The sequence below is a fragment of the Mustela nigripes genome, chromosome 3, assembly GCF_022355385.1.
Source record: "Mustela nigripes isolate SB6536 chromosome 3, MUSNIG.SB6536, whole genome shotgun sequence".
Classification (NCBI taxonomy): domain Eukaryota; kingdom Metazoa; phylum Chordata; class Mammalia; order Carnivora; family Mustelidae; genus Mustela; species Mustela nigripes.
Window position 1 is genome coordinate 61,635,135 of NC_081559.1, and position 27,227 is coordinate 61,662,361.

Below are 27,227 nucleotides of genomic sequence, written 5' to 3' on the forward strand. Positions count from 1 at the left end.
TCAAGATTCACCCAAAATAAAATCTAGAAGAGCATTTAGAAGATATATAGAAATAGAGCTTCACATCCTTGGAGCAGGCAAAGATTTCTCAGTATGTAAAAATCACTAAACATAAAATAAAATGTGACAAATTATACTTCATTAAAAATTAGGAGTTCTACACATTAAAATACATCATTAAGAAAATAAACAGTCATACCTCATACTGGAAGAAAATAGTTACATATGTCTAACAAAAGGCTTGTATTCATAATATATAAAGGTCTTCTACAAATCAGTAATAAAAAAAATCTACCCAATAAAATGCACAGAAACTTAAAGCATTTTACAAAAAAGACATATGACTGTCCAATAGGGACATGAAAAGATGTTCATTACTCATCAGAGAAAGAAGAACAAAACCACCGTAAGATACTATTCTACACTAGCTAGAATGCCTAGAATCAGAGACTGAAAATATCAAATGGTAAGGCTGCAGAGCCACTGGGAACTCTCATGGGCTACGGGTGGAAATATAAACTATTACAACAATTAAAAAAACAACAACACATTGGGCAGTATATTTCAAACACTCATCAATTCTATAAACCCATTCCTAGGTTTCAATTTAAAAGAAGTAAAACCATACCTTTACAGAAAGACTTATATTTGGAACGTTTGGGTGGCTCAGTCGGGTAAGCAGCTGCCTTCAGCTCAGGTCGTAATCTCAGGGTTCTGGGATCGAGTCCCACACGGGCTCCCTGTCCAGAGGGGAGCCTGCTTCTCCCTCTGTCTGCTGCTTGCCCTGATTGTGCTCACTGCCTCTCTCTCTCTCTCTCTGACAAGTAAAGAGGTACCCCCCACTCCAAAAGACTTATACTTGAATGTTTATAGCACTCTTATTCAAAGGAATTCAAAACTTGGAACATGAATGTCCATCAGTGAAAGATGAACAAATTGTGGTATATCCATACATGGAATATTACACAGCAATGAATAGACACACAGAACTTCATGGATGGACCTCAAAAATAGTATGATAAACAAGAAATGGGTACAAAAAGATATATAATGTATGATCTCATTTATGTAAAGTGGAAAAAAATCAAAATGAATTCATGCAGCTAGAAATCAGAAAGTGGTCATTTCCTGGGTTGAAAGTTTTAGCAGAAGGAGACACAAGGGCACTTTCTGGTGTGATGGAAATATTTCATATCTACTTTTCGGTGGTGGTTACAAGGATGTCTGTAAGCCAAAACTCATCAAACCAAACCCTTAAGATTTGTGCCATGTATTGTCTATTAATTACATCTTAATAAAGTTAATTTTCTAAAACAAACTAAAACGTGTTGCTGCAAGAAAACATGAATATGATATCTAACTGCAGTACAGAAATTTAAAATACTTCAACCTAATCGAAAGGCAAAAAAAAAAACAGTGAGAACATTCACAATATAATGGATTAAGTGGAAGCATGTTCATATATACTCTATGCATAGCCAAGATAGTAAGGAAAGAATGCAAATCATGTTATAGTTTACAAATCCTAGGATTTGTACTAAAGTCATTTGCATTTTTTTTAAGCTTCCTGGCATCTGAACTCTTCTCCTAAGTCTGTGAAATGTCTGTCCTCTACTGCAGAACCCCAAAGCTGGCTCCTGGCCTTCAGAGGCTTGGAGGAGAGGGCCCATGAAGAGGTTCGGTTCATCTGCATCCAGCTAGAGATTGATTTGGGAGATGTTGAGAAGAGAAGTGGGCCGTGGGAATTCATTCTGGCAGCAGCAGGGGCAGCAGCTTGGAGGGTACACTCATAGCTCCAGCAGCAGGAGGGGCATCCTGTAGCCAGTGTCGGCAGTGGGCAATGCCACCGCCAGAGGAAATCAGGTGCAAACCATTCATCTGGTGTTTGGTGACAGCGGGAGCAGAGTTCTCACCTGCTAAAGGATCATTTCAGAGCTGCATGCTCTGCTTTCTCCTGGCCATTTTTCTAGCCTTTTCTCTGGTGTTCCAGATGATTCTATAATCTATTCAATACCCTATCAAAAAATTTCCTTTTCACCAAAATCATTCAGAGTTAATTTTTATTGCTGGCGATAGGACCCTGTTGGAAAAATAATAAAAACACTCTAATATAGAATAACAACAGAAATCATGCTCCTTCCAGTTACCAGAGATTTTACAAATAAGTAGAAGTTATTTGGTCTTTAAAAACATTTTTTTTAGTTATTTCAATAATTTAACATCCTGAGTTCAATTCATGCTTCCAAAGTATTTTTCACAGTTAATGTTATGCTTTAAAAGAGGAGACATTTTCAAAATATCCCTGGCAAAAAACTAGACTATTCCCACAATAATTTACATAGTGGATGACGGAGATTCTAAAGGAAAACCTTAAAGTTAAAAAAAGTTGTTAAGTAAAAACAAATACTGACATAGCTAACATTCAAGGGAGTAGTCTGTCTGTGCTGTAGTACTCAAGAGATGTATTTGGGAGGATCCTGCTGTTCTCTGTGTCACTCTAAGAGTTTCGAGACATGCTAAGCATCCTTCCTTTCCTTATCAATTTTGTGAATTTATCAGCCATCAATTTACTGAATATACTTCATATTTACTCAAAATTTCCACCTACATAAACTCTCTAGTTAAAGAGTTTTGTGGAGTCACTCTTTGCTATGTGAATTAGTACTTCTATGTTTTGGTTCTATTACTCTTATACTACAGAATTTTATGAATAAATCTGTGACTCTGTAAAACACCTTTTGAAGAAATAATACATAAACTCAGAGAATTTATTCCATTAATATTTTTATTACTTGGATCTGTCTTTATCGTCAAAGCAAAATCCCTTTTTTATGTTGTTCTCTCTTTTTCCCCCCCATTTTTCCTGTTCAGCTTCCATTCCTGTGCTCATAGACTTTCCCCACTGCTACACATTCTGCATTTAATATAAGCATTCTTGAAAAATACAGAGTTCTTTCATGTACAATTATACTGAATTACCTAAATTTTAATGTGACATGAATATCGCTGCTTCCATTTTAGTGGAGACAAAAGACAAGTTCACACATAAAATAAGACAATCATTTTAGGTATAGTAAATTTAATAAAGGAAATGCATGGGGTAGTGCAGTAATGATTCAGTTACATTATAAAGAGTGGTCCCTTTTGAGAATGTCATTGAGCTGAAACCTTAAACATAAAAATACTGGGAGGAAGAGCATCCAAAGAAGACATAGACTCTGAAGCAAGAACAAACTTGACATCTGAGATGAATAGAAGAGATAACTGCTCTGTCTGGAGCACAGTGAGCCAGAGAAAAAGTGATCATAGATAAGGCAGGAGAAATAGGCAAGGGATGGGTCACCTAGGGTCTTGCAGCCTAAAGTCAGGAACACGATCTTCCAAGGAAGAGCTTCCAAGGAAGCTCTAAGAACGATCTTCCAAGGAAGCTCTTGGAAGAGTACAACAGCAAGGAGGCAATGTATCTTTTATTTAAAGAACAAACTTCAGTTTCTGTGGAGGCAAAAAAATCAGCTAATGAAATGAGAAAAAAGCAGGGGAAATTAGTTAAGAGACCATCTTGGTCCATGTGAGATGTGATGGTTTAGAGAAGAGCCTGACTGGAGATAGGAGCTTGTGGTGCGATAGAAGCCCAGGGAGGAGAGAGTTTCAAAAACTTCAAAACTGAGATTGCAGTCAATCATTTGAAATGCTGCAGAGCTTAGATATTTGAGGACAGAAAAAGGAATATTGGATTTGACAACTTGGAAGTTGTTAGAGACAGAAGATAGATTGGAGGTCATTGAAAAATGAATGGAGGGCTCTGTTTTTGTTTTTGTTTTTATTCACAATGCCAGATTCAACACTCATTTTCTTCTGGTCCCTTCCAAAATTCCATGATAATGATAATAGAGATAAAACAAAAATTCACAAATTCATAGGGAGAAAGAACAGGAGCAGTTCAATAACAACATTTTGGAGTTTGGAGTTTGAAAAACAAACTCAGTTAGTGTAAATGTCAACAGAATGAAGAAAGGTTTATTTGAAGCTAGTAGTGGAGCAAGCAGGGCAGTAATCAATCCATTTTGCACTGCAAGACCATTAAAAATATCAAGAACTGGTGGATACAGGTGCCTCTGGAAGTGAGGGAGAAAATGGAGTTGGGAGAGAAGGACTAGTTACCATTCTACCAGTCCGTTACCCAAGAAGAAATCTAGAGAGTCATTCACTGGAGAGTGTAAAACAGGAGGGTCTCTAGAACAGGGAATATCAAGCACAGTTGAGGACAGGAGTCTTCTATTGAAAGCCTCTCCTAATGGCAGTTAGGTTTATATCCTCCAGAAAAGTGACTGGAAGATTCTAGTAGTTTTGTTTCCCAGTATAAGGGGCGCATCAGGTCACCCTAAAAGACAGACCACAGTCAACAAGCCTTCCCCACACTACAGAAATTTCTAATAAGCATTCAATACTCCTCTGTTAAGCAGGCAAGAATCACCAGAGATTTGAGGAATGTATCTATTGTGAAATGCAGAGAGTAAAACAGGTCAGAGGGAACAGTCCATGCAAATAGATGATAAATTAGATGCAAATAGATAAAATTTTTAAAAGTCTATCATTAATATTCCTACAAAGATGAGGGAAAAATTGCATTCATGTAGTATAACAAAATCTTATGCAAGAAGCATTCAGATATAAGAACGTGCTCATGAGAATTATAAATGGTAGAAATTTAGAAACTTAGTAGAAGGCTTAGAATAATGCATCAAGAATAGCTCTTAGAAAATAGAATAGGCAAAGACATGGGATGAAGTGAGCAAAGTGACCTTCCAAATATATTAGAAGATCAATATATTAGAGGTCTGATATAATAAGACTTCCAGAAAGAAACTAAGAATAGAAAAAGATAAAATTAAGAAACATTTAGAAAATTTCTCAGAATTGAAAGGCATAAGTATGTAAGGAACACAGAAATAAGAAAATCAACGTAACACTCACCCTGAATTTCAAAACAATGAGGCAAATAGAAGACCTGTAGGTTTTCAGAGAGAAAAAAAATAAGATTACTAACAAAGGATCAAACGTCAAAAATGCATCGGATTTTTCAGTATGGGAATTTAGAAAAAAATGGAAACAATGCTTTCAAACTATCAATTAATGATTTCCAACCAAGAAATCGATCCTCTGGCAACCTATTAAATATGAGGGTAGAATAAAGAAATGACCTATAGATTTATAACTGACAGCAGCTAGAAAAGGTGGAGGATAATATATCCATGCGGCATGGTCTTCATGGGGCATTTTTGTAGAAAGGACACACCTACTTCAAATCCTCAGTTTGAAGCACAAGAAGAACGTTAGAAAACAAAAAACAACAGCACTTAGATAGGAATAAGAAGAAGTATCCATAGATGTCTAGCTTAAGTTAAGGCAAGACAAAGAATAGAAACTTCAGAGATGAGGCTGTTGACACAAGGGAGTTTTCTGATCAAAGAGCCCCAGTAGGGGCGCCTGGGTGGTTCAGTGGGTTAAAGCCTCTGCCTTCGGCTCAGGTCATGATCCCAGGGTCCTGGGATCGAGACCTACATCAGGGCCTCTGCTCAGCGGGGAGTCTACTTCCCCCTCTCTCTCTGCCTGCCTCTCTGCCTACTTGTGATCTCTGTCAAATAAATAAATTTAAAAAAAAAAAAAAAGAGCCCCAGTAGAAGCAGGCAGAGTAGAAGGCAATACACAAGGTGGGGGAGTTGACCAAACTAGGGAAATACACACGATGTGGGAATTGCCAGAGAACCGTAATGGCAACAAAGGACAACAGAGAGCACTGTTTTACGGTGATGCCTGAAATAATCAGGATGTAAAACATAACCGAATTCACTGTGATAGTCTCAAAGAATCCCAGGCATTGGTTCTCGGAGCAGTCTTTCTACTCAAAGTGTGGTTTCATGACCAGCAGCCTCGGACTCATCTAAGAGCTTATTAGAAACACAGAATTAAAAAAAAAAAAAAAAGAGAGATAAAAGAAGTACAGAATCCTAGGTTCTACCCAGATGTAATGAATCAGAATCTGCATTTTAATAAGACCAGTGTGCACAATAAAGTTTGAGAAGCATTTCTCTAGCTATTTACCTCTAAAATACAAGGCACTGTTTTTTCTCTTCTCGTTCCTGGCAATGGACTCACTGTAGGCTGAAGGTGTTTCTTTCCAAAATATTGTTGTCAGTCATTACTAGACTGCAAACTTTTTTTTTTAAATTTTATTTATTTATATGACAGACAGAAATCACAAGTAGGCAGAGAGGCAGGCAGAAAGAGAGAGGAGGAAGCAGGCTCCCTGCCGAGCAGAGATACCGATGTAGGGCTTGATCCCAGGACCCTGGGATCATGACCTGAGCTGAAGGCAGAGGCTTTAACACACTGAGCCACCCAGGTGCCCCTAGACTGTAAACTTCTTAAAGATAAGGACCATTTTGTGTATCATTAGTCTCTGATGCCTACTACAGTCATGAAAACACCAATGATGTTTCCTAAATATTGTTGAATATTGAACAGCAATAGTGACTACATGCGTGCAGAAAAAGCTCCCCTCCAATGCAGTCAGACTGATAAATAATAATTTCAAAAATATAGTTAAAATAGAAAGCCATAAGAAGACGATATATATCAAATACTTTCAACTTAAAGCACATTCATTCCTACACTTGTATGTATATTGATTTCTTCACAAACACTCTATTGAAAGGCCAAGGCCTTTTGAGTATGAATCAGTTTATGAGAATTATATGCAACTTCTTTCCTGCACCAACCACAGTAAAAATGCATTGTCTGAAGATCCTTTGCTTTTTTAAAAAGTAAATTGGAAGCAATTTGAGTGCAGAATCTTCTGAGATATGTTTTCTCTTTTAAAGTTCTCATCCACACATAACTGAGCATTTTTAAAAAAATAATTTGACATCTGTTGTTGTCCCAAAGCATCCAACCTTGTTTTCTCGGAAATAGCAACTCCTTGTATTTTTGCATTTATATTTTGATGGCTTATGTAGTATTTAATTAAATTGTCTAACAGGAAGGCCAATTACCTGGCAATATAGGGACTTAATAGTTCGTCATTATTGGTTGTAAGAATAGGCCATTTTAGTATATTGCTTATTTTCTCTTGCGGCTAGTCACATCCAGTTCTAAGTGAGCCCACCCATCAGGTTAACCCTAGCAGGTTTGGCAGTTAGCTTACCAATCTAGAGTTCTCAGGACTGAGTCCTCTGGAATGAAGGCAACATGTCAGGTCTTGTGAAGCAATTAGACCATTTGCTACAGTCGCTTGAAATTGAGCAAGGGCTCCACAATTTCACACTTGCATGTATTCAGATCTCTCAGGTAGATGGCAACTAGACTCCATAAACAGATTCCTTTTAGCATTTTACAAAATTCAGACTTAAAAGATACTACCTCTATCCAGAAGGGTAAATCTCTAATGAAATGAGTTGTGTGACACTTGAACTGAGGCTCCTAAATCAGGTAAGAAGGACCCTACCTTGATGCATTTAATACTGCTATAATAAAACCAACTAATCTAAATAGATTTGGGGTTGAATCTTGACATGATAATGAATGCCTAATACATAGGCGGCACTCGATTTTTTTTTTAATTTTATTTATTTATTTGACAGAGATCACAAGTAGGTAGAGAGGCAGGCAGAGAGAGAGGAGGAAGCAGGCTCCCTGCTGAGCAAAAGCCCGATGTGGGGCTCCATCCCAGGACTCTGGGATCATGACCCGAGCCGAAGGCAGTGGCTTTAACCCACTGAGCCACCCAGGTGCCCCTCGAATTTTTTTAAAATATCTTTGAGGATTTGTTTTGTGAGATATAATGAACCTTAAGAGCAGTATTTGGTCCTGGATGTTTACTCTAGAGTAACAAATTGAGAAACAGAAATTGTGCATGTGAGTGGGCACCACTGTATATTTCACAATACATATTAGTATTTAGCTATAGCAATAAAAATATCTTATTGAAGAAATATCATATACGAATAAGCTGTCATGTCATGAAATTAAATCATAATGTTACTATGCTATTTCAAAAAAAATTTTAGAGATTTTATTTGAGAGAGGGAGGGAGCCCACAAGTGTTGGGGAGGGACTGGAGAAAGTGAGAAGCAGATTCCCCACTGAGCAGGGAGCCCGACCTAGGGCTCGATCTCAGGACCCTGAGCCAAAGGCAGATGATTAACCAACTGAGCCACCCAGGCGACCCTATGTTACTTCAAAATCATTTGTCTCTCTGCTCCATAAGATCTAAGCTCAAAGACAATATAAGACTCATTCTGCCTACCCTAACTTTGGCACGTTAGACATATAATAAATATTAGTTGAATTGAAATAAATGTTGGCACTATAATAAATTAAAGAATGCAGGTCTTTTTTTTTTAAAGATCTCATTTATTTATTTGAGAGAGAGAGAGGGAACGCAAGTGAGTTGGGAAGGAGCCGAGGGGAAGGGAGGAGGGGAAAAAATCTTCAGCAGACTCTGCACTGAGTGCAGAACCTGACACTGGAAGTTAGTGCTGCTCAACCTCAGAACCGGAGAACATGACCCCAAGATTGTGACCAGAGCAGAAACCGAGTCAGTCGCCTAACCAACTAAGCCACTCAGGTGCCACAAGTCCCCAAGAATGCAGGTCTTTTGATGCAAGTTCAAAGTTACAAACAATGAGGTGATAGGGCCAATGATTTAAAAATATTTTCTTTTGTACAACTGAGGATCAGCAACATTTAAAATATGAAGCCAATCATACTTTAGTTCTTAAATAAGAATACAAGAGATCTCTATATAAAATGGACCCAAAAGAAAAGTGTTAAATCTATGTAGGGATCACATTTTTAAAAAATTACTCCATCAGATGCTCAAGGAATATCAGAAATTAGTAAAAAATTTTCAAAATATTTAATACACAAAATCTTCTCCATTCCCTATCTTTTATGCCATCATCCCGAAATAGTTGAGTATTCCTTAAAAAATATCTGATAGCTCTACAGTAGGTACTTAAATTAAGTATACAAAATTCATGCCCCCCCATTTAATAGGAATTATATATTTTATCCAAAAGAGGAAAGGAATTGAAATAAAAAAGTTACAATAGTGATAAGGATTCATTTTATTGTGTTTTCCACATAGAAGCTTTTTTTTGATGAAAAAAATTCTTTACAAAGATGATCTAAATTGAATCAGTAACAAACAAAATTTAGCTTTTAAATGAGTCAAGTATTCTGCATTTGAAATTCAATTCCACAAACATTCAAGATTAGTGAGTTTTGGTAAGGAAAAAGGACTAGCAGAAAGGAAAAAGACATCTTTTCAACAGATAGTACTTTATAGTTTTTCTTTTAATTGCTTTGGGAAAACACACCGTATAGTTATTTAAGAAATATATTTTAAGCAAGATTTAAGTGCTTTAAGTCAAGTGGATTCAGACTAAAAAATATTTTAAAATTTGCCAAGATACTGAAGTGTTAAAAATATTCTTATTCATTTAATTTCGTGTTTAAGGAAACCTATGACAAATAAGAAAACAAAAAGCAAAAAAGTTTACCTGCATTTTTATATAATAAATTCTAGATCTATAAAAATTTCCTGGTTTATACACAAAGGCCAATGCTTGACCTTCATTGATCCATTTCTATGTAGTTAAAAAAATACAGTATCAAATCTTTCTCCCTCCCCCCAAAAAACTAGAAGAAATATTTTAAAGTGTGAGTGTGTGAATGTAGCTATGCATATCTTTAAGTGTACAAAACACACAAATATCACTTTACTTAGAAAATTATTTTCATCATACTGTAAACATCTCTTCCCCTACATCTGGACATTTCAAAATAGTCTTTGGTATTATTAGTTATTGTGCTTTGAAACGGAAACTTAAAAGATTTCTGTAGCAATGCTACATAGACATCTTAAGACATAAATAAGAAAAATGCACTTGGAATAAGTTACAATTAGCTGCTTTTGCATAATTTTCAAAAACTACAGTGTATGCCTAGTCACAGTTTTGTGAGAAAGAATATCTCCTTTTTCAACTCCTTAATTTTAAGGAACACTTAATCATTTTGGCTAAAAATCCATTTTTGGAGTGGATCTGATGGATTACATGACACCAAGCTTGGATGCTCTCCATTTGCTGAAAGGCACATTTTAAAGAATGGATTATATAGAAGTTGATCCTAGAAAAAAAGAAAACACAACAGACATTAAATTTCTAGACTCCTAGTTAACTGATAAATATGAAAACTACATCATAGTCTCATTGAAGCTAAAGGACACTCACAACCAAATGTACACAGCTCTTAACTTTTAATCTTTCTCAGATCAACCTTGTCTGATAAAATCTTTCTGGTTTCTGGTGTAAACCATATCATTTATGCCACTACTGTTCAATTCACAGGAGGTATTAGATAAATAAAGAGATGTATAGAGAGTAAGGTCTGAATCAAGTTTTCAAATAAGAACAATTCCACTGTTATATCCATAAGTGACAAACCCTTCAAAAAATGATGTTATAAAAATCGGTCTTTTAGTATTTTAGTAGGGTACAAAACAATTTTCAGGTAAGGACTGCTATGTTCCAGCTAAGCTTTAATACATACATTTAAAAACAGCAAAGATTTTTTTTAATGTATTCTCTCAATTCTAAATTCATTAAAAAAAGCACAAAAACAGGAGAAATGAGTCACTTTAGGGACAAAAAAGATAATGATCTTTTTTTTCTTGGCCATGATTAAATGCCAGAAGCATTGTAAGAAACTCTAAAAAGACAAACATGAGCAACTATTATTAATAATTCACAAAAGTGTTGACGGTATAAATCATGCTTTCATTAAGCAACTTGTTCCTACGAGTATTTAATTCATAGAAACATTCTCTCATCACATTGGTAGACAGACACAATAACAAAGTTAACAAAGAAATACTGACGGATCACATTACTATGCTATGGTTCATGCATTTTCCCAGATAAGCAACTTGAGCTAATCAAAATAATTATGGGAAGGGGTAAATTAATTGCACTGAGGTACCTTCTGGATCTCCCATATCTGTTCTCCGCTGGCCACTGTCCTGTGACCTTTGTAGGCACACGCTCTCAGCTGAACAAGACCTTGAGCAGCATGAAGACATAATTCCCTCTGGATGTTATGCCGAATTTCATGTTGAGCCGAGTATTCAAAATACTGTGAAAAGAAGAATGTTGTCACTGACCTGTATCCTCAGCTGCAAAATAATGGTCCAATAATAATAATAATTTTAAAAAATCAGCAACTTGCTGAATAATGAAGTCCTGTGTACTCAACAAAATAATACAATAAAAATAGGTGTTAGAAATATGAGTTTTATGACAGAAGATGCTATAACCCCTTCCCAGCCTATCCCCAGCAGGTAGTTACATAACAAGGTACCGTCTCCCTATCATGTCAGAAATGGGAAGTAAGTCAGGTGGAATGGAGGTTAGCTAGGACAGGTGTGCCACAGAAAGGACCTGGAAACTTCTAGTAAGCACATTAACCGCCTCTTCCTCTCCACAAGTGTTCCTTCTCTCCTATTAATCTCAATTAATGGCATTTTCACTTACACTAGGAACAATTAGATGAGGTAATCTCCATGTCTCAGTTTCCTTCCCTGTAAAATGGGTGATTTTATAATTTTCCTGCCCCACAGGGTTATGAGGCTAAGAGGGCTAATCTATGTAGAACACTCAGAACAATAACTGGTACATGGTAAGCTTTTTATTCATCTTAGCTGCTATTACTAGCATTAAAGTTTCTCTCTCCCTGTATGTCCAATTTATTAATCAGCCCTTTAGCTCTACTGAATTTCCCTCTCAGATGTCACCATCGCACTTTGCTTTGTATTTCACTTCTCTTATTCCAGCACTCAGAATCTCCACTGTAATACTTCCAGCTACCTGCAATTTCTGCATTTTCACTCTGCTGCCAGTTAGTCTTTCATAACACTGATTTGATGCCCTACCTCCCTTCCTCGTGTGAGTCACTACTGCTGCTAAGAGGAAGTTCACAATCCTTAACAACTACATGAACTCCTCAGTTTTCAATCTTACAACAACCACTGCCTGAACTGTACACCATGTTCTTCTCACACAATTTTACCAATGTAGAGTATATGCATCCATAAGTCCAAGACTGTTTTACTGTGCTCCGCCCGGAATATCCTTCTGGATTCTTCTCTGCCTAGCTAATTCCTTTTTTAATCCTTGTAAAGCCAATTGAAATGTTACTTTGCTTCTTTAATTTCCCCGAGGTTGTCCTACTGAACTAAGTCACACCCTTTTCAGGCTTCCGATAGTACATCAGAAATAACTTTCATAGCATTCTATTGGAATTGTGTGTGTAGCTAGCTGGCTTCACCATAGACCAAAGTCAGGCAGCATATCTAGTAATAACATCCCTCACAAATCAAATACTCCATAATGTTGACATTTCAAAGATAAAATAAGTGAACATAATGGATGTTCAATAATGAAGCAATTAGTCTTAGCACTAATATTTATTGAGCCCTTCTTATGTGCTAAGCAGGGTTTTTTCTAAACCCTTTATGTGTATTAGAGTAGGCACTCCACAAACATTAGCTGAATTAATCTTGGGTTCCCCTGGTCTTGGCCTCATGCTTAATTTAGCTTCTTCCACAAATATATACATCATTTTTATAACTGATAGTTCTTCAGATGAAGACACTGAATGAAAATGAGTGTAGATCACGAAAACAGCATTTTAGCTATCCTTCTTGAAGAGAGATAAATCTTAGGATCTCAAAGATGGTAGGAAAGTCTGTCCAATATTTTACCTCACATACATCATTTAAAAAAAATAATTAAAAGGCAAGTTATAAGGAATAGAAAATAGTAGAAGATACTTTAGCAACCAAAAAGAATATGCAATTAGCTACCTGGGAACACTGGGGAAACGTAACCTAGAACCAGGACAAATACCCTGGAATAAGAAGCACAGGAACAAAGCTCAGTGTTACAAAGCCATAATGACTTACACGGCACTGTACCAGTATATTGATCAATATAGCCACATTATCAACATATTTACTTTTAGTTGGCATATACAAATACTGTTAACAATGGAGTTTTATGTTATACAAAGATCATTATCTGGTCAAAACAGTAAAAGGGCACATAAAGAAATGGTCAGGTTAGATGATATCTCAAAATGCTTAGCACTCAAGGAACTAAAATTTGCAAAGCAGTTTAAATGCAGTGCTTGACTGAAAAAAAAATTTAAAGGAAATAAACTAAAATAAAATCGATGGCTATATTACAGTGCTAGAAATCAGAGTCATTTTCTTAAAATATAAACTGGGAAATAGTATCCTCCTGCTCAAAACCCTCACATGGCTTCTGTCAAACTGAGAATGAAATCCAAGTTCCTAGGGAAGGCTTGCAAAGCCTTCTATGACCAGGCTTCTTATCGATGTCTCTGACCTTGTTTCCCACCCTGTCTGCCCAGACCACTCTGCTGCAGCCACACACTGGCTTTCTGACTGCTCCACTGACCCACCCCTAGTTTCCAGCCTTGCACCCCCTCTGCCAGGATGCTCCCCTCCTGGAACACGGCTCCTCTCCAACTCCTTTAGGCCTCTGTTCCAAAGTTGCCTTCTCAGAGAGGTCTTCCTGAACCTCCAAAAACAAACCCTTCTCCCACTCCCCAGGTTCACATTATCCACCTATCATGCTTCATTTTTCTTTATGTCCAAAATTACTCTTTTTCCCCTTCTCCTTGAAAAACACAAGCTCCACAAGGCAGAGAATTTTCCCTTTTCACTACTGTAGCAGTGCAAGTGACATTATAGACATTATAGACAAATATTTATTGAAAGAATATATGAACTACTTCTCCATTCCCAATGGAGTTTTTTAAAAAGTCAGCTATGTCGTATTTAACATTTACAAGTTTTTTAAAAAAATATTTATTTATTTATTTGAGAGAGAGAGAGAGAGATCACAAGCAGGCAGAGAGACAGGCAGAGAGAGAGGAGGAAGCAGGCGCCCCGCTGAGCAGAGAGCCTGATGTGGGCCTCGATCCCAGGACCCTGGGATCACAACCTGAGCCAGAGGCAGAGGCTTAACCCACTGAGCCACCCAGGTGCTCCTATATATACATATTTTAAATTTTCCTATATATACACACATATACACATGTGTAGATAGATATGTATCTAGATATATAGATACATATGCTTGTGTGGGTATCTGTGTATGTGTATCTCCATCCCATTTCAGAATTACAGCTTAATCATCCGGCAATGGATCCTGTTCACTAGCTATGGCTTCTGGGCATCTGTGCCACCTACCCTTGGTCGACTGGTTCATTTGGATGAGTAGGGATTGGAACTAAATTTAGCTGAGGCTAATGAGTAGAAGGAAACATGGAAGAGGATAGACCAAGAGGTAAATGGACTCTTCTTAAAACTGACATCACTAAAGTTCCATCCTACTAAAACAGGAGTTTTTAATATTTAATATTGTCAAAATCATTAGTATTTAATATTGTAAAAATCCTCCATACACATCTTGGACTCCCTCCCCGAATACCTGCAATTCACAGAAAAAAAAAAAAGACATACCAGCTCCTCTCCTTTGTAACCCCTCTTCATACTCGTCTCATCCTGTTCTCATTCCAACCAGCTACCTCACTAACTCCTAGCATCTTCCAAAAAATGTTTTCAAATGTCTGCTTTCCAAGGAAAATGTATGGGTGCCCAGTCTAATTCATTCAGATGCCCTCCTTCATAATCTTGAAGCGCTCTGAAGGCTTTATTCCAGACCTTCCCATGCTGACTGTGACCACTGGCTTTGAAATGTAGATTTCCTGAAGGAGTTAGAATCTAAGTTGCTTGAATCCAGCAGAATATCCGTCTGGCACGCAGGGGTTACTCGGTGAATTTGTTGAATGAACAAATGAGACGGTCCTATCTTTCCAGGAGAAAACTTGTAAAAGGCAAGGCAAGGAAGCTAAAAACTAGAAATGTTATCTTTGTAAGTTCTGTACCCATGGCAGGCCAAATACTCATTTGAGCAGGTATACCAGTGAAGGGTAATCAAGAACATGCCCTTATTCAACAACATACTGAAACAATATCATGACCCACAAAGATAACTTCTAATACTACTCTTTTGGTATTTACACTGAATACAATTTGCTACTGAATGCATTTAAGTAAATATAGCTTTTACGTATAGTTTTGCAAAATCACCTTGCCAGTAGTCCCCCCAACATCAAAGATCCACATAGAAGATCCTGTTTTTAAATGTCAAATGGCTTTATCCTATTATTTTTTCATTTGCCTTTCTACTAAGTGAGCCACTTCAAATTGTTTTCAGAACCAGAATGAGAGTCAAAATCAAGCACTCAGCAACTTTAATATTAATTGCCAAACTTAACCTAAAACATTTTAAACACCCATTTACCCGAATACAAAGGTGATCTGGGACTTCTGACAACCTACTCCTGTTTGTGTCAGTGAGAAGCGAGGACTTTTAGTGCAGGGCTCACCTGGTTTCCCCCGAGTCCATGACACGTGTACAAAATTAATGGTTTGCCTCCTTGATTATTTTCTCCAACATCCAGACACAGAGGCTGACCAACGCTTTTAATCTAAAGGAAAATTTTCAAGTTATTAAAAAAAAATGTAATCTATGTGGTTGATATATATTTTTTTCAATTCATCTCAGGAAGCAGTATTAATAAATAGTACATGTAAAATCTCAAAAGCCATAAACCAGAAAATATGTCGGAAATTTTCCCTGGACCACATAAATGTTTGTGGCAAAGGCATATATACCAAGCAAAAAGGAACCAGAAAATACTCACATATCCAGATATAACAGGATTAAGGTCTGGCACATATGCTTCTGGATAAATAGTGTTCAGGTACCATGTAAAATTTTTACATTGAAGGCGGTGCTTTATTTCAAATCTCTTTGAAAGATCACCAAATGATTTCTGGAGAAAGATGAGAAGTAAAACAAATGCTTAATCAGAACAGCACTAGTAAAAGAGTTCAAATGTTTTGTATTTATATTTGGGCCAGAAAAGAATTCTGGCCAAAATGCAAGATGCACTTTAACTGAATTCACTGTTTATTCAGGCAATAAGTATGCCTCCCTGCTTGTTTCTTCCTTGAAAGAGAACCAAGTTACCTGCGCGGGTGATGACATAATGCTCTTTTATTCTTTCTTTCTGCTACCAAACCTCCCTCACTGGGGCAAAGATCTCTAGAGAAATGGTAGTGGGAGTTTTTAAAAAAAACTAAATTAATTCTAATTTTATACCCAAGAATGATCTGTGAAGTGAGGTGTGAGGAAGAAGGTATAAAGAAATAGTTGCTATGGCACCTGGGTGGCTCAGTCAGCTAAGCATGACTCTCTTTTTTTTTTTTTTTTTAAGATTTTATTTACTTATTTGACAGAGAGAGAGATAACAAATAGGCAGAGAGGCAGGCAGAGAGAGGGGGGGAAGCAGGCTTCCGGCTAAGCAGAGAGTCTGATGCATGGCTCGATCCCAGGACCCTGAGATCATGACCTGAGCTGAAGGCAGAGGCTTAACCCACTGAGCCATGAAGGCGCCCCTAAGCATGACTCTGGATTTTAGCTCAGGTCATGATCTCAGGTCAGGGGATCAAGCTCCACCTTGGGACTGAAGCTGGCAGAGAAAATATTTACCTTAATTGAAATGATGAGCTTAAGTATTTAAACTACTTACACATTTTATATATATTCTCCCTCTTCCTCTGCCCCTGGCCTCCCCCACTCTCTCTCTTTCTCAAAAAAGTTAAATAAAGAAATAAAAAGATGGTTGCCAATACAGTCTAATTTATATCTTTTCTCTAGTCAAGACTACAAAAGACAACACAGTTGGGCATAAGTTTTTTCTAGTTTAAAGAGTGTCACTTACACCTTAACAATAACAATGTATTAGCAGAAAAAGGCAAGTTTTTAATCAATTGCATTTTATTTTATTTTTTAAAAAATATTTTATTTATTTCTTTGATAGAGAGAGATCACAAGTAGGCAGAGAGGCAGGCAGAGAGAGAGAGGGAGAGAAGCAGGCTCCCCGTTGAGCAAAGAGCCCGATGTGGGGCTCAATCCCAGGACTCTGGGATCACGACCCGAGCCGAAGGCAGAGGCTTCAACCCACTGAACCACCCAGGCGCCCCATTTTCCTTTATTTTAAAAAGACTAAGAAAAAAATTTTTTAGAGAACACTATTAAACTGAAAAAGTATTGGGTCCATAGGTAAAATTTTAAAGAAAAACTATATTTGGTACCTAAATATAAGAAAAGTTTAAACACTCAAGCTCCCTATTTCAGTTAAGGTAAATATTTTCTCTGCCAACACCTGTCTTGAATCCAGGGGTTTTAGCAAAAAGTGTAAAACTCTAAAGGACTTCTGGCTAACTTACGTATTTTGTAACAAGATCCGTTTGCCCTGTGATAAAAACAAGGGTTTACTGGCTTGCTTGCCCCTTTGTGGGTGACAAGGGAGTATAAGGTGCAGTCCGCACACACCTGCCTGCGCAGCCCCGTACCCGTGCGCAGTACACAGTCTGCCCAATTTGTTCTGGTGGCCTTAGATGAAAAGATATTGGGCTAATCCACTAGCACTCCGACTTTGCATCTTACTAACATGTTGCAGGGAGATACTGGAACCAAAGAAAAACTGAAAAGAGGTAACCAAACCATTTGTTGTAACAGTCAAAATGTTGACCCCCTTTAATCTCAATATATACCCCGTGCAAATCAGCACTTTTCTTCCAAAGGATTGGGGGCATATTCACTGAGGCACACTCCTAAAATGTCTAGTTCATTTACCACAACCAGTACTGAACCTGTTGGACCTCAGGGCCAGTGTATTAAGCATCACAGTTCTGTAGAGCTTTTATCCATGACAGGTCAGTAACAACAGTGCCATACATTTGTGAACACTTACTTCTTTATTTCAGAACTACTCTGGGAGACATGCAAGTATGTTGTCCCTCAAGATGGAGAAGCAGAGAGAAGAAGGTCGGCTGAGCATATACTCCATGCCAGGCCAACCTCTCAACCAGTGTTATCTCATTCTACGTCTCAAAGGGGCTTTGCCAGGGTAAACCCTTCCAGCAAGCCGTGGAACTAGAACTTGGGTGGGGGGCAAGCGCTTGGGGCACCTGGGTGGCTCAGTCGGTTAAGTGTCTGTCTTTGGCTCAGGTCATGATTGCAGGGGTCTGGGGATCAAGCACTGCATTGGGTTCCCTGCTCAGCAGCGAGTCTGCTTCCCCTTCTGCCTCTGCCTCTCCCCTCCGCTCATGCTCATGCTCTCTCTCTCAAGTAAATAAATAAAATCTTAAAAAAAATTTTTTTTTTAAATGGCTTGATATTCCTGGTTTATTCTCCTGCCACATTTTGACACTGTCTCCATCTCCAGTTCAAAAAGCCACTTAGCACCTTCCTTTGGGTGTTAATCACATCACCTCAAACCAGTTACAACTGGTTCCACTGAATCTTACTTTTCTTTCAGGAATATCCTGAACCAAGGCAGTTACAAAAACTAAGTATCTTCCATATTTAAAGAGTAACATCAAGTGGAATGCCTAAATATTTAAAAAAGCCATTTACTTCATTTTTTCCTTAAAAAGAGAAAAAACTGGCATCAATAAGTTATATATTTTGAGTTTAAAAACCAACTTCAGAAATAATTTTTTACAATGTTTTATTCTTGAACTGACTCAAGTAAAAGAATATGAGAATTTGGCGTGGATTTTTAGCATGATTTAATTATTTAGCTCTAACTTACTTGTTTAACAATTTTTGCTGCATCTGTGTTTCTCCTATAAAATATTTCCTTGTATTCATCCATCCAGACTTCTGCAAGGCGAACTTGGTTGCGAGCAATCACCTGAGTGCCTTTTGGAAAGGTATGAGGGCTTTTGCTGCGAAAAACATGTCCAACAACAGAGCAAGGCATAATCTCCAACTGCCCACCACATTGCCATACCTGATAATTAATGATATTTGTTTAATTTACAGTATATTTACAAAACCAAGTGTTGCTTTTAAATTCATCTTTAAGGTACTAATAAAAATAAAATGTAGAAAAGAAATTTATTAAAACTTCAAATAGTCTCTGTTCCTGGCCAGTTTAACTTAAATTCTTAAATATAAAAAAAAAAAAAAAACAATTTTATGAAATGGTACAAAAACTAAATACAACAAGGACATATTTTCAGAAAGTAATTTAACAAAATAGTGATTTTGAATCCTTCATAAAAACCAAATCCCACATTTCTTTTTTTGCAAACAATTATGTCAGCACTCTAATGTATACCAAAGACCAAAGGCTCTTTTGTATTTTGACTTCTATCTTCTTATATAAGATACATGGCCAGTTCACTTGAAACAAAGATTCTCTCTTGTATGGCAGGAACTAGCAGTCTCGGAGTAAGTGGACCCAGACTACATTTACCCTTGCATGTTCAATTTTGTAATTAAGAAAATAATTCCAGATAATACCCAAGTACAATCTTGTGAAGTAGTTGGTCATTGTTTAAAAATACTCATACCTATTTAGAGATAGTGGGTCAAAAAACTTATCTGGGAAATTATTAAATCAATACCTACTCACTTAAATACCGTGGCAATCAGTTCTGCCATAGTCACTAAGCAAAAAACCTAAAATGAAGACATGTTTAATAGTCTGTACTAGTATTAGGGCAAGAGGTCATATTCTCTCTTTTTTAAAACAAATCAGAAAACTCAGTGGTATTTTTAATGCAACAAGTTGTGCCTGAAATCTAACATGTGTTAGGGGTTGGGAAGGCTTAAGTGAATAAAGAAAGGCCCTTGCCTTGAGCAGCTCAAATTTGGCTAACTAAGCTCATCATTGCCATTCTGTGTTGCAGCCAGAGCTAAAACTTAAATCTTCTAGTCCTAGCTCAGTTTTTTTCCTACGACATTCCAGCCTAATAGATGAAAAATGAATGATAGAGTCATTGCAGAAAATGAACTCATGAAATCAAGTAAGTATATTGGAGACCATCCAAAGTTTTTGTTTTGTTTCTCATATTAACTTTTAATACGCATAGGAAAAAAGGAGCTCATGCAAAGAGTTAATGTCTTTTTAAAATTATACATAAATGTTTTTCCATTCTGACTCCCTTGATAATCAACCCATTTCCTGAAGCACTAGATTGAATTATATTTATCTTGGCTGGAATTCAGTAGCTACAAGTGCATTAATTGGTGTTATTGGCTGGACACAGGCGTTTAACTGATTCCTCTTGTTACATTGGCAGCAACAAGTAAATATATTAAGTTACATTTTAAGAGAAATACCCTTATTCTAGAATTTCTAGCAATTAAATTTTAGAAAGCACAAGAAGTAAAGACTGCACACATCTATGACAATCTGTATCAACCAGTAAGGATGAAATGTGTATTTTATTGTTTAATATGTACTATATTTATAAACTTACTCTGAAAGACATTTCTATATTTTCACCTCCCCAGATTTCCATTTCTTCATCGTAAGTTCCAATATATTCAAAATATTCTTTTGATATGGAAAAAAGGCCTCCTGCAAAAGTGGGTGTTCTGAAAAATAATCCATTGTCAAACTTTGTTAAAAAAAATTAAATAAGAAAAAAAGAACTTACTTAAAGAGCCAACTGAAATAAATTCCCCCCCAAAATTAAAGAGAGATCACAATTTCAAAGGTTTTACATAGATTAATAAAAACAAAAAATGCTATCTTCAGAGTCAAGTTTTGCGGGGGCACAGGGAAGAAGTTTAAATATCCTCTCCCAACAGAATAAAATTATGAAGTGTCTTCTAACCAAGCTTTAAGATTCTGAAGTAACGATTATGAGGAAGACGAAAGACCTCACATACTTCTAATTCCGAATTGGTAATATCATGAGTAAGTAAGTATATATATATGGCTTTTTTTATTCCCTACATAGAATGTGTGTGTTCTTTATTTTGTTAGTGTGAATGACCTTGGAGGCAAAAACTGTAAAAAGCAAAGAGTGAATATGTATTTAAATAACTGAACTGCATATACGACTTTGAAAGCTATCATCTTACTTAATTGGGTAGGTTTCATCTTTCCTTCTTTGCTTCTCATGATCAGGAAGTGATTCCCAGCCAAATGAAAGACTCCAGTCAAAGTTTCCACGGTTGTGATTACTTCCATAAGGAGAAGGTTTGTTGAACTCAAACGTGTTTAGATCTATGGATGCAATATCCGGACTCACCACGGCCGTGTAGTTCTCAGCAATTCTGGCCAACAAAGGTTCTAACCAGCCATAGAAACACTCACCTGGAAGGAACACAATTCTAATCAAGCCAATGAAGACACTGAGGGTTTTCTGTTTTGTTTTTTGAAGACAGTTTAGAGAAACAAATAATAGTCAATTGTAATTTTGAGCATTGAACATTGAAGAGATTTCTTTTTTCTTTTTCTTTTTTAGATTTTTTATTTATTTGACAGAGAGAGATCACAAGTAGGCAGAGAGGCAGGTAGAGAGAGAGGGGGAAGCAGGCTCCCTGATGAGCAGAGAGCCCGACGCAGGGCTCGATCCTGGGACTCTGAGACCATGATCCAAAAGGAAGGCAGAGGCTTAACCCAATGAACCACCCAGGCACCCCAAGGAGATTTCTTCAAGGTTTCTGTGATGAGATGAGGGTAGAGTGAAAAAGGTAAAGCAAAATTCAGCATAGTTAGGAAGTTTATTTACAGGAGATGATTTTTTTTTTTTTTAATCTTAGGAGGTAAAATGACACTGGCGTGTTTAAGTTTCAGATCTGTGTTTCCCTCTGAAATGGGCTATGAGTCAAAAGTAACTATTTGCTGATTCATGCCACCTAACCCTATAAGTGTTCTGAATTACTTAAACTTGTCTCCCTAAGTAAGGTATAGCAATCAAAATCCTCATTTCTCTAACTGAGCCTTAGGAGAAAATAAGTCAAGGAGTCAAAATATTTTGATTTTAGCAGTTGGAGAAGGACCATTCAAACCTGCCCCAGCCCTAATGGAAAGTGGGGGCAAAAGAATGCTATAAAAAAGTCTGGGCCCTGGTTGTGGGCCAGGCGCACTTAACACACAGAATTCAGGAGAGTCAGTCCTACCCCGGTCTCCCCATCAGGAGAATTTGGCAGTTATTAGGAGGACCACTTGGCATCAAGGAGATACATCAGATACATTTGCCTGAGAGGAAGAATGCCCAGTCTGACATAATTGTAATTCTGGACCATCAGAGGCAATATTGGAGAATAAACCATTTTCTTTTTAAAACACCTCTCTTGGATTACCTTCAGACCTCTCTGTTCATTTAAGAGCCAGGTATTAAGAGAGTACTGGATTTGAGAGCTCTAAAGAGACTCAGCAAGTCCAAAAGCCCTCTGTAAAAACTAGCATATAACCAAAACCATTTGCCAGGTCAAACATAATCAAAGGGCTAGCCAACTCAATTCAAAACTAAATACTCATACAAAGAGCATAACCCACTAAACTTACAGCTGGGGGACTAACTGACATTTTAGTAATTCCTAACATGCACTCTAAATATGGAATCTAAAAATGCTATATGCTATATATTTTACTTAAAATCATTGACACTGGAGAACAAAACCATTAAAAATTAAAGGGAAAGAAACAGTAGCAATAAAAAAAAAAACTGATAATATTCATTAAGAAATGCCAGAAGAAGTTGGAAGGGGGTATCCCTAATATAGCACAAGAGAAGTGTGCAAATCTTTGAAAAAAGAACTAAAATACAGAAATTTTAAGTATCAGGACCAGAACAAAGTTTAAAGATAGAATTCATTGCACTTAAAACTTTCATTCATTTTAAACTTTAAGAATCAAGAATAATAAGGAAAAACATTTTTTTTTTTTTCTGACAGACTGTGTGTCTGGAAAAAATTGCCCAGGCAAGGATAACTTGCCAGGGAAGTTGGTCACTGAAGGATACTGGAGTTGAGGAGCCCAAAACACAGAGGAGGTAAGAACTCCATGTAAGTTAAAGGAGGTCCCTACCCAGAGCTGTAATCTGCTTCAGACATCATTGCTATAATCACCAGTTGAAAATGATGTTAAAGAAAATAGAATTAGTCATCTAAAGAAAAGTCTTCCTCACTTTTTAAACTATAAGGAAGCAGAGGGAAAATGTTACAACTATGTCTATACATACATACTTACAGTGAGCATCTAAAAATGTGAGGGTTTCAGCTGTTGCAACTGTTGCTCCTAGCAACCTTGCAGTGATCAGACCTTTTCTCTCTCTTTGTCTGACTATTTTTACTATTGAAAATTGTTTTATATATTCTTCTAGTTTATCATGTAAGTACTCTGTAAGAAAAAAAAATCAGGATTAAATCTTCCTAAGTTTATATTCATATATAACATATGAAATCTAATAAACCACAGAGCAATGATATCTCTACATTTATCATCTCAACAGTTGCACACATTCTTCCATTAAGATGAAAATTGTATCTTGAGCTCTTTAATGAAAAAATAGCCATATACACAAATCTTAACTTCTGAACTACTATAACACAAAATGTTATAACACAGACTTATCCTGTACATGCAATATCAATAAATATGTTTGGGGGAAAGCAGAGACTTCAAATGGAGTAGACCCCAGGAGTTAAAAAGACCCCAGTTCATTTAGGGGTCTAAGAACATTAGTTAAGGGAGTGAGGGAAACTGAATTTGGCCAAAAACATATTTGACACTTTTTAAAACTGGGATTTAAATCTGGAAATTTCAAGAAAAATGACAAGTATCAAAGGATTCTCTGATACTTAGTGATCAAAATAATTTAAAAACAAAATATTAAGGAAAATGGCAAATAGGAAAAGTCCAAGGTTATAACAGTTGGAAATATTTTTACAAAGAATCAGCATAAAATTTTTTGAAAGCTCTGGAGTCCTCTGACACAAAATCTTTTTTTCCAGTAAAAATATGACAGAAGAAATGAGCATGTAAGTGAGGAATGAAGCTAAAATAGGCTAAATCTTATTAATGGGTATATAATTTAAGATATTCAACATTCCAATTTGGATAAGAGACATAGAAGCAAGAGTTAAAACAGTAGGTAAAAGAAAACACATTAATCACGTTAGTCAGGTGTTGCTCATATCTTGAAATAAATTCATAAGTCTGCTTTTTCACCATTAAATTCATGATTCTTTGTTGAGTATATAATATAGTTCCTCAGGTAGCCTTCTTAGGCCCATACTATAGCCTCAGAAAGATCTTGGAATGCTGAGAACATAAATCAATGTCCTAGGGTAGGGGCACCTGGGTGGCTCAGTCTTTAACCGTCTGCCTTTGGCTCAAGTCATGATCCCAGGGTCCTGAGATGGAGCCTGCATTGGGCTCCCTGCTCGGCGGGAAAGGGCTTCTCTCTCTCCTACTCCCCTCTTGTGTTCCCTCTTGTGTTCCCTCTCTCCCTGTGTATCTCTCTGTCATATAAATACATTTAAAAAAATTTTTTTAAAATGTCCTAGGGTAGATGCTTGCTTCTGCCAGATTTCAGAAGCATAAATGATAGATGACTTTATCTGTGATTATGTATGTTTTCTTCCTATTCTTCAGTGGTACAGATAAATGAGTTGCTTATTCAAAGCCTAAACATTCATACAGGAGGTGAGAGACCATGAACAACTTCTGTAGAAAATAAGTCTAAACACTGTTGCCACAGAGTAAGAGACTAAATTTTTAAATTTTTAAACTTAAATTTTTAAGTACCTCAGAATTAATTCTCTGAAAAGCAAGCAGGATTGTAATTTGTCTTAAAATATAAATCATGGATTTTCCTGTTTTAACCATAGTCTTGACTTATAAAATAGAAACTTATATAAAAACATTTCAAAGGCCTTAATGGAGATTGATTTTTTTAAATGGAGTCACTACAGATTTCTTTAGTGAACTGTCCCACTGTTGGATTTGTTAAGGCATTTTTTATTTACCCACAACTTCTGAACTTCCTATAAATTTTTACCTGTCCCTTAAATTCAATCCCCATCCATAACCATCTTTTTGTGAGGCTAAGAGTGCAAAGCTGTGAAATCAGATCTCCTGGGTTTATCTATTTATAGCACCCATTACTTTTAGCTGCATGACTTTAGGTAAGTTATTTTATTTTACCTATACCTCAATTTATCTCTAAGATGGGGATAATAATACCCTCACCAGGGATTGCTGGGAAGATAAAATGAAAGACTGCTATACAAATAAAGCATTTAAGACAGGGCTTACCACATGGTCTATGCTCTGAAAATGCTGATTATTTTTGTTTTACTATCATTGGGACTTACCTATCTCTGTCACTTGATTATCCACATATTTTTGCTGCTCTTCCCTAAACCAACTGAAATCAGGGATTATCGTTTCTACCTCACACACTTCTTTAGACTAGGGACACATTTTCCACAGGGGGTACTCATCATTAGACCATTTATTCAATAAGACAAATTAATTACATTGGTATGCAAAGATATCCCTCATCAAGAAAACGGTTGCAAATTTATTAATTGTAATAAAGAATTATAAAAAATATTCAGGCCCTTTGACTAAGCAGTCTAACTTACCTAAAGACACAATTCAAATAGAGGAAAATAACATTAGCACAAAGATATTCATTTTACAGTATGATATATATTAACACTGTGGAGCAAGTGAAGGTGAATGGTTAAGTGAAATGCATCTAGTCCATCATGGTCATCAAAAATAAAGTTCTGAAAGTGAACGAAATGAGCTAATAAGAATATTACATGAAAATGTCAGATTTCAAAATTGATTTCTTACATGGATATAATTAGATAAACATATGCTTATTTAGGCAGTGATTAAGAGAAATAGAAAAATTAAAATGAAATAGGAAGATTATGACCGGATATCATTTTTCTTTCTTTTTTTAAAAATAGTTTTTATTTATTTGAGAGAGAGCACATGCGAGAAAGAGCATGGGCCAGGAGAGGGACAGAGGGAGAAGCACGCTCCACCTCAGGGCAGGGAGCCTGATGCTGGGCTAGATCCCAGGACCTTGGGATCATGACCTGACCCAAAGGCAGATGCTTAACTAACTAAGGCATCTAAGGTCCCCACCTTCCTTTCTGATTTCCTTGAAGTCTACTAATTTTATTTTAAAATTAAATTTATAAATTTTATATTTTTATAAAAAATATAAATTAAATTTATAATTAAATAACAGAAGTTACTTTCGACTAAAGGCTTACTACAATAGCCTTATTGTGGCCCTAATTTCTCACTGCTTGAAAAATCAAACAAAATAAAAATAATTGGAGAAGAAAGCACACAAAACCAAAGCAGGAATTAAAAAAAAATTTTTTTTTAAATGACAAAATGTATCAGAGACGTTCAGAACTTCAATCTCTTAAAACTCTATGGACTGCAGACCAAGTAGAAAGAATTGGAAAAAATTCAGAACACCGTAGGCAGTAAATAAATTCATCGATTACAATTAAGTAGTGATATAACCTGGGTAAAAGGACTAGAAATTCAAGTCATAAATCTGTATGTAGTGTTACCCATAAAGAGGAGACTTAAATTAAAAAACTTGCCCATTTGGTGACTAGGTTTCACATCCAGGTCAACAATCTATGGTGATAAGCAATCTTAGTCCACTTAGATGCTAATGTAATTTCAAAACATAATCTCAGTTCATTCATGGTATTTTGAAATAATAGAAATGTTGAGGATTATATGAAGAAATAATTAAATAAATCAAGTTAATAATCTTATACTCTATTCAATTATTATCATTTCATAAGTCTGGATAAATCTTGTTATTGGTGACATGTCACTTAATAAGCGGTAACTTTTTCTTTTTTCATAGTACATAAAATGATGGTTTATCTTAAAAGAGATGTTGTTTTGGATTTGATGGAAGAGTATTACTATTCCCGTTTTATAGATGAGGAAATAGCTAGTTAGAATTAGAGTTGGAATTTGACCTTCAAGAATTTGGATCCAAACCCAGTTCATTCAGGAATAAATTTTGTGACCATTGAAATAATCTGTATCTGATCGGTATTTAGAATACTTGTACTGTTTGAAAATTTAGCAACTTAGGGTATTTGATTAGCTTTGTGATTCCAATTAAAAATGTATAATTTAATAACTGACAATTGACTTACAAGTTTAAGTATATATGCATTAAAGAATTTAGC

At 36.3% G+C, this 27,227-nt stretch overlaps 1 protein-coding gene across 4 annotated transcripts in view; it reads right to left on the reverse strand.

The window, feature by feature from the left end:
* Positions 1–9,110: 9,110 nt before the first annotated feature.
* Positions 9,111–27,227, reverse strand: part of GALNT3 (polypeptide N-acetylgalactosaminyltransferase 3) — a 45,949-nt gene continuing 27,832 nt past the window's right edge. For all 4 annotated transcript variants that reach the window (XM_059394106.1, XM_059394104.1, XM_059394103.1 and 1 more), the window contains 8 exons: positions 23,224–23,373; positions 21,108–21,342; positions 20,498–20,615; positions 18,820–19,020; positions 15,859–15,990; positions 15,541–15,642; positions 11,044–11,196; positions 9,111–10,191 (listed from right to left, as the gene is read on the reverse strand). In XM_059394106.1, the coding sequence (XP_059250089.1) occupies positions 10,069–10,191; positions 11,044–11,196; positions 15,541–15,642; positions 15,859–15,990; positions 18,820–19,020; positions 20,498–20,615; positions 21,108–21,342; positions 23,224–23,373 (1,214 nt within the window). In that variant the 3' untranslated portion in view covers positions 9,111–10,068. The remainder of the gene's footprint in view (positions 10,192–11,043; positions 11,197–15,540; positions 15,643–15,858; positions 15,991–18,819; positions 19,021–20,497; positions 20,616–21,107; positions 21,343–23,223; positions 23,374–27,227) is intronic.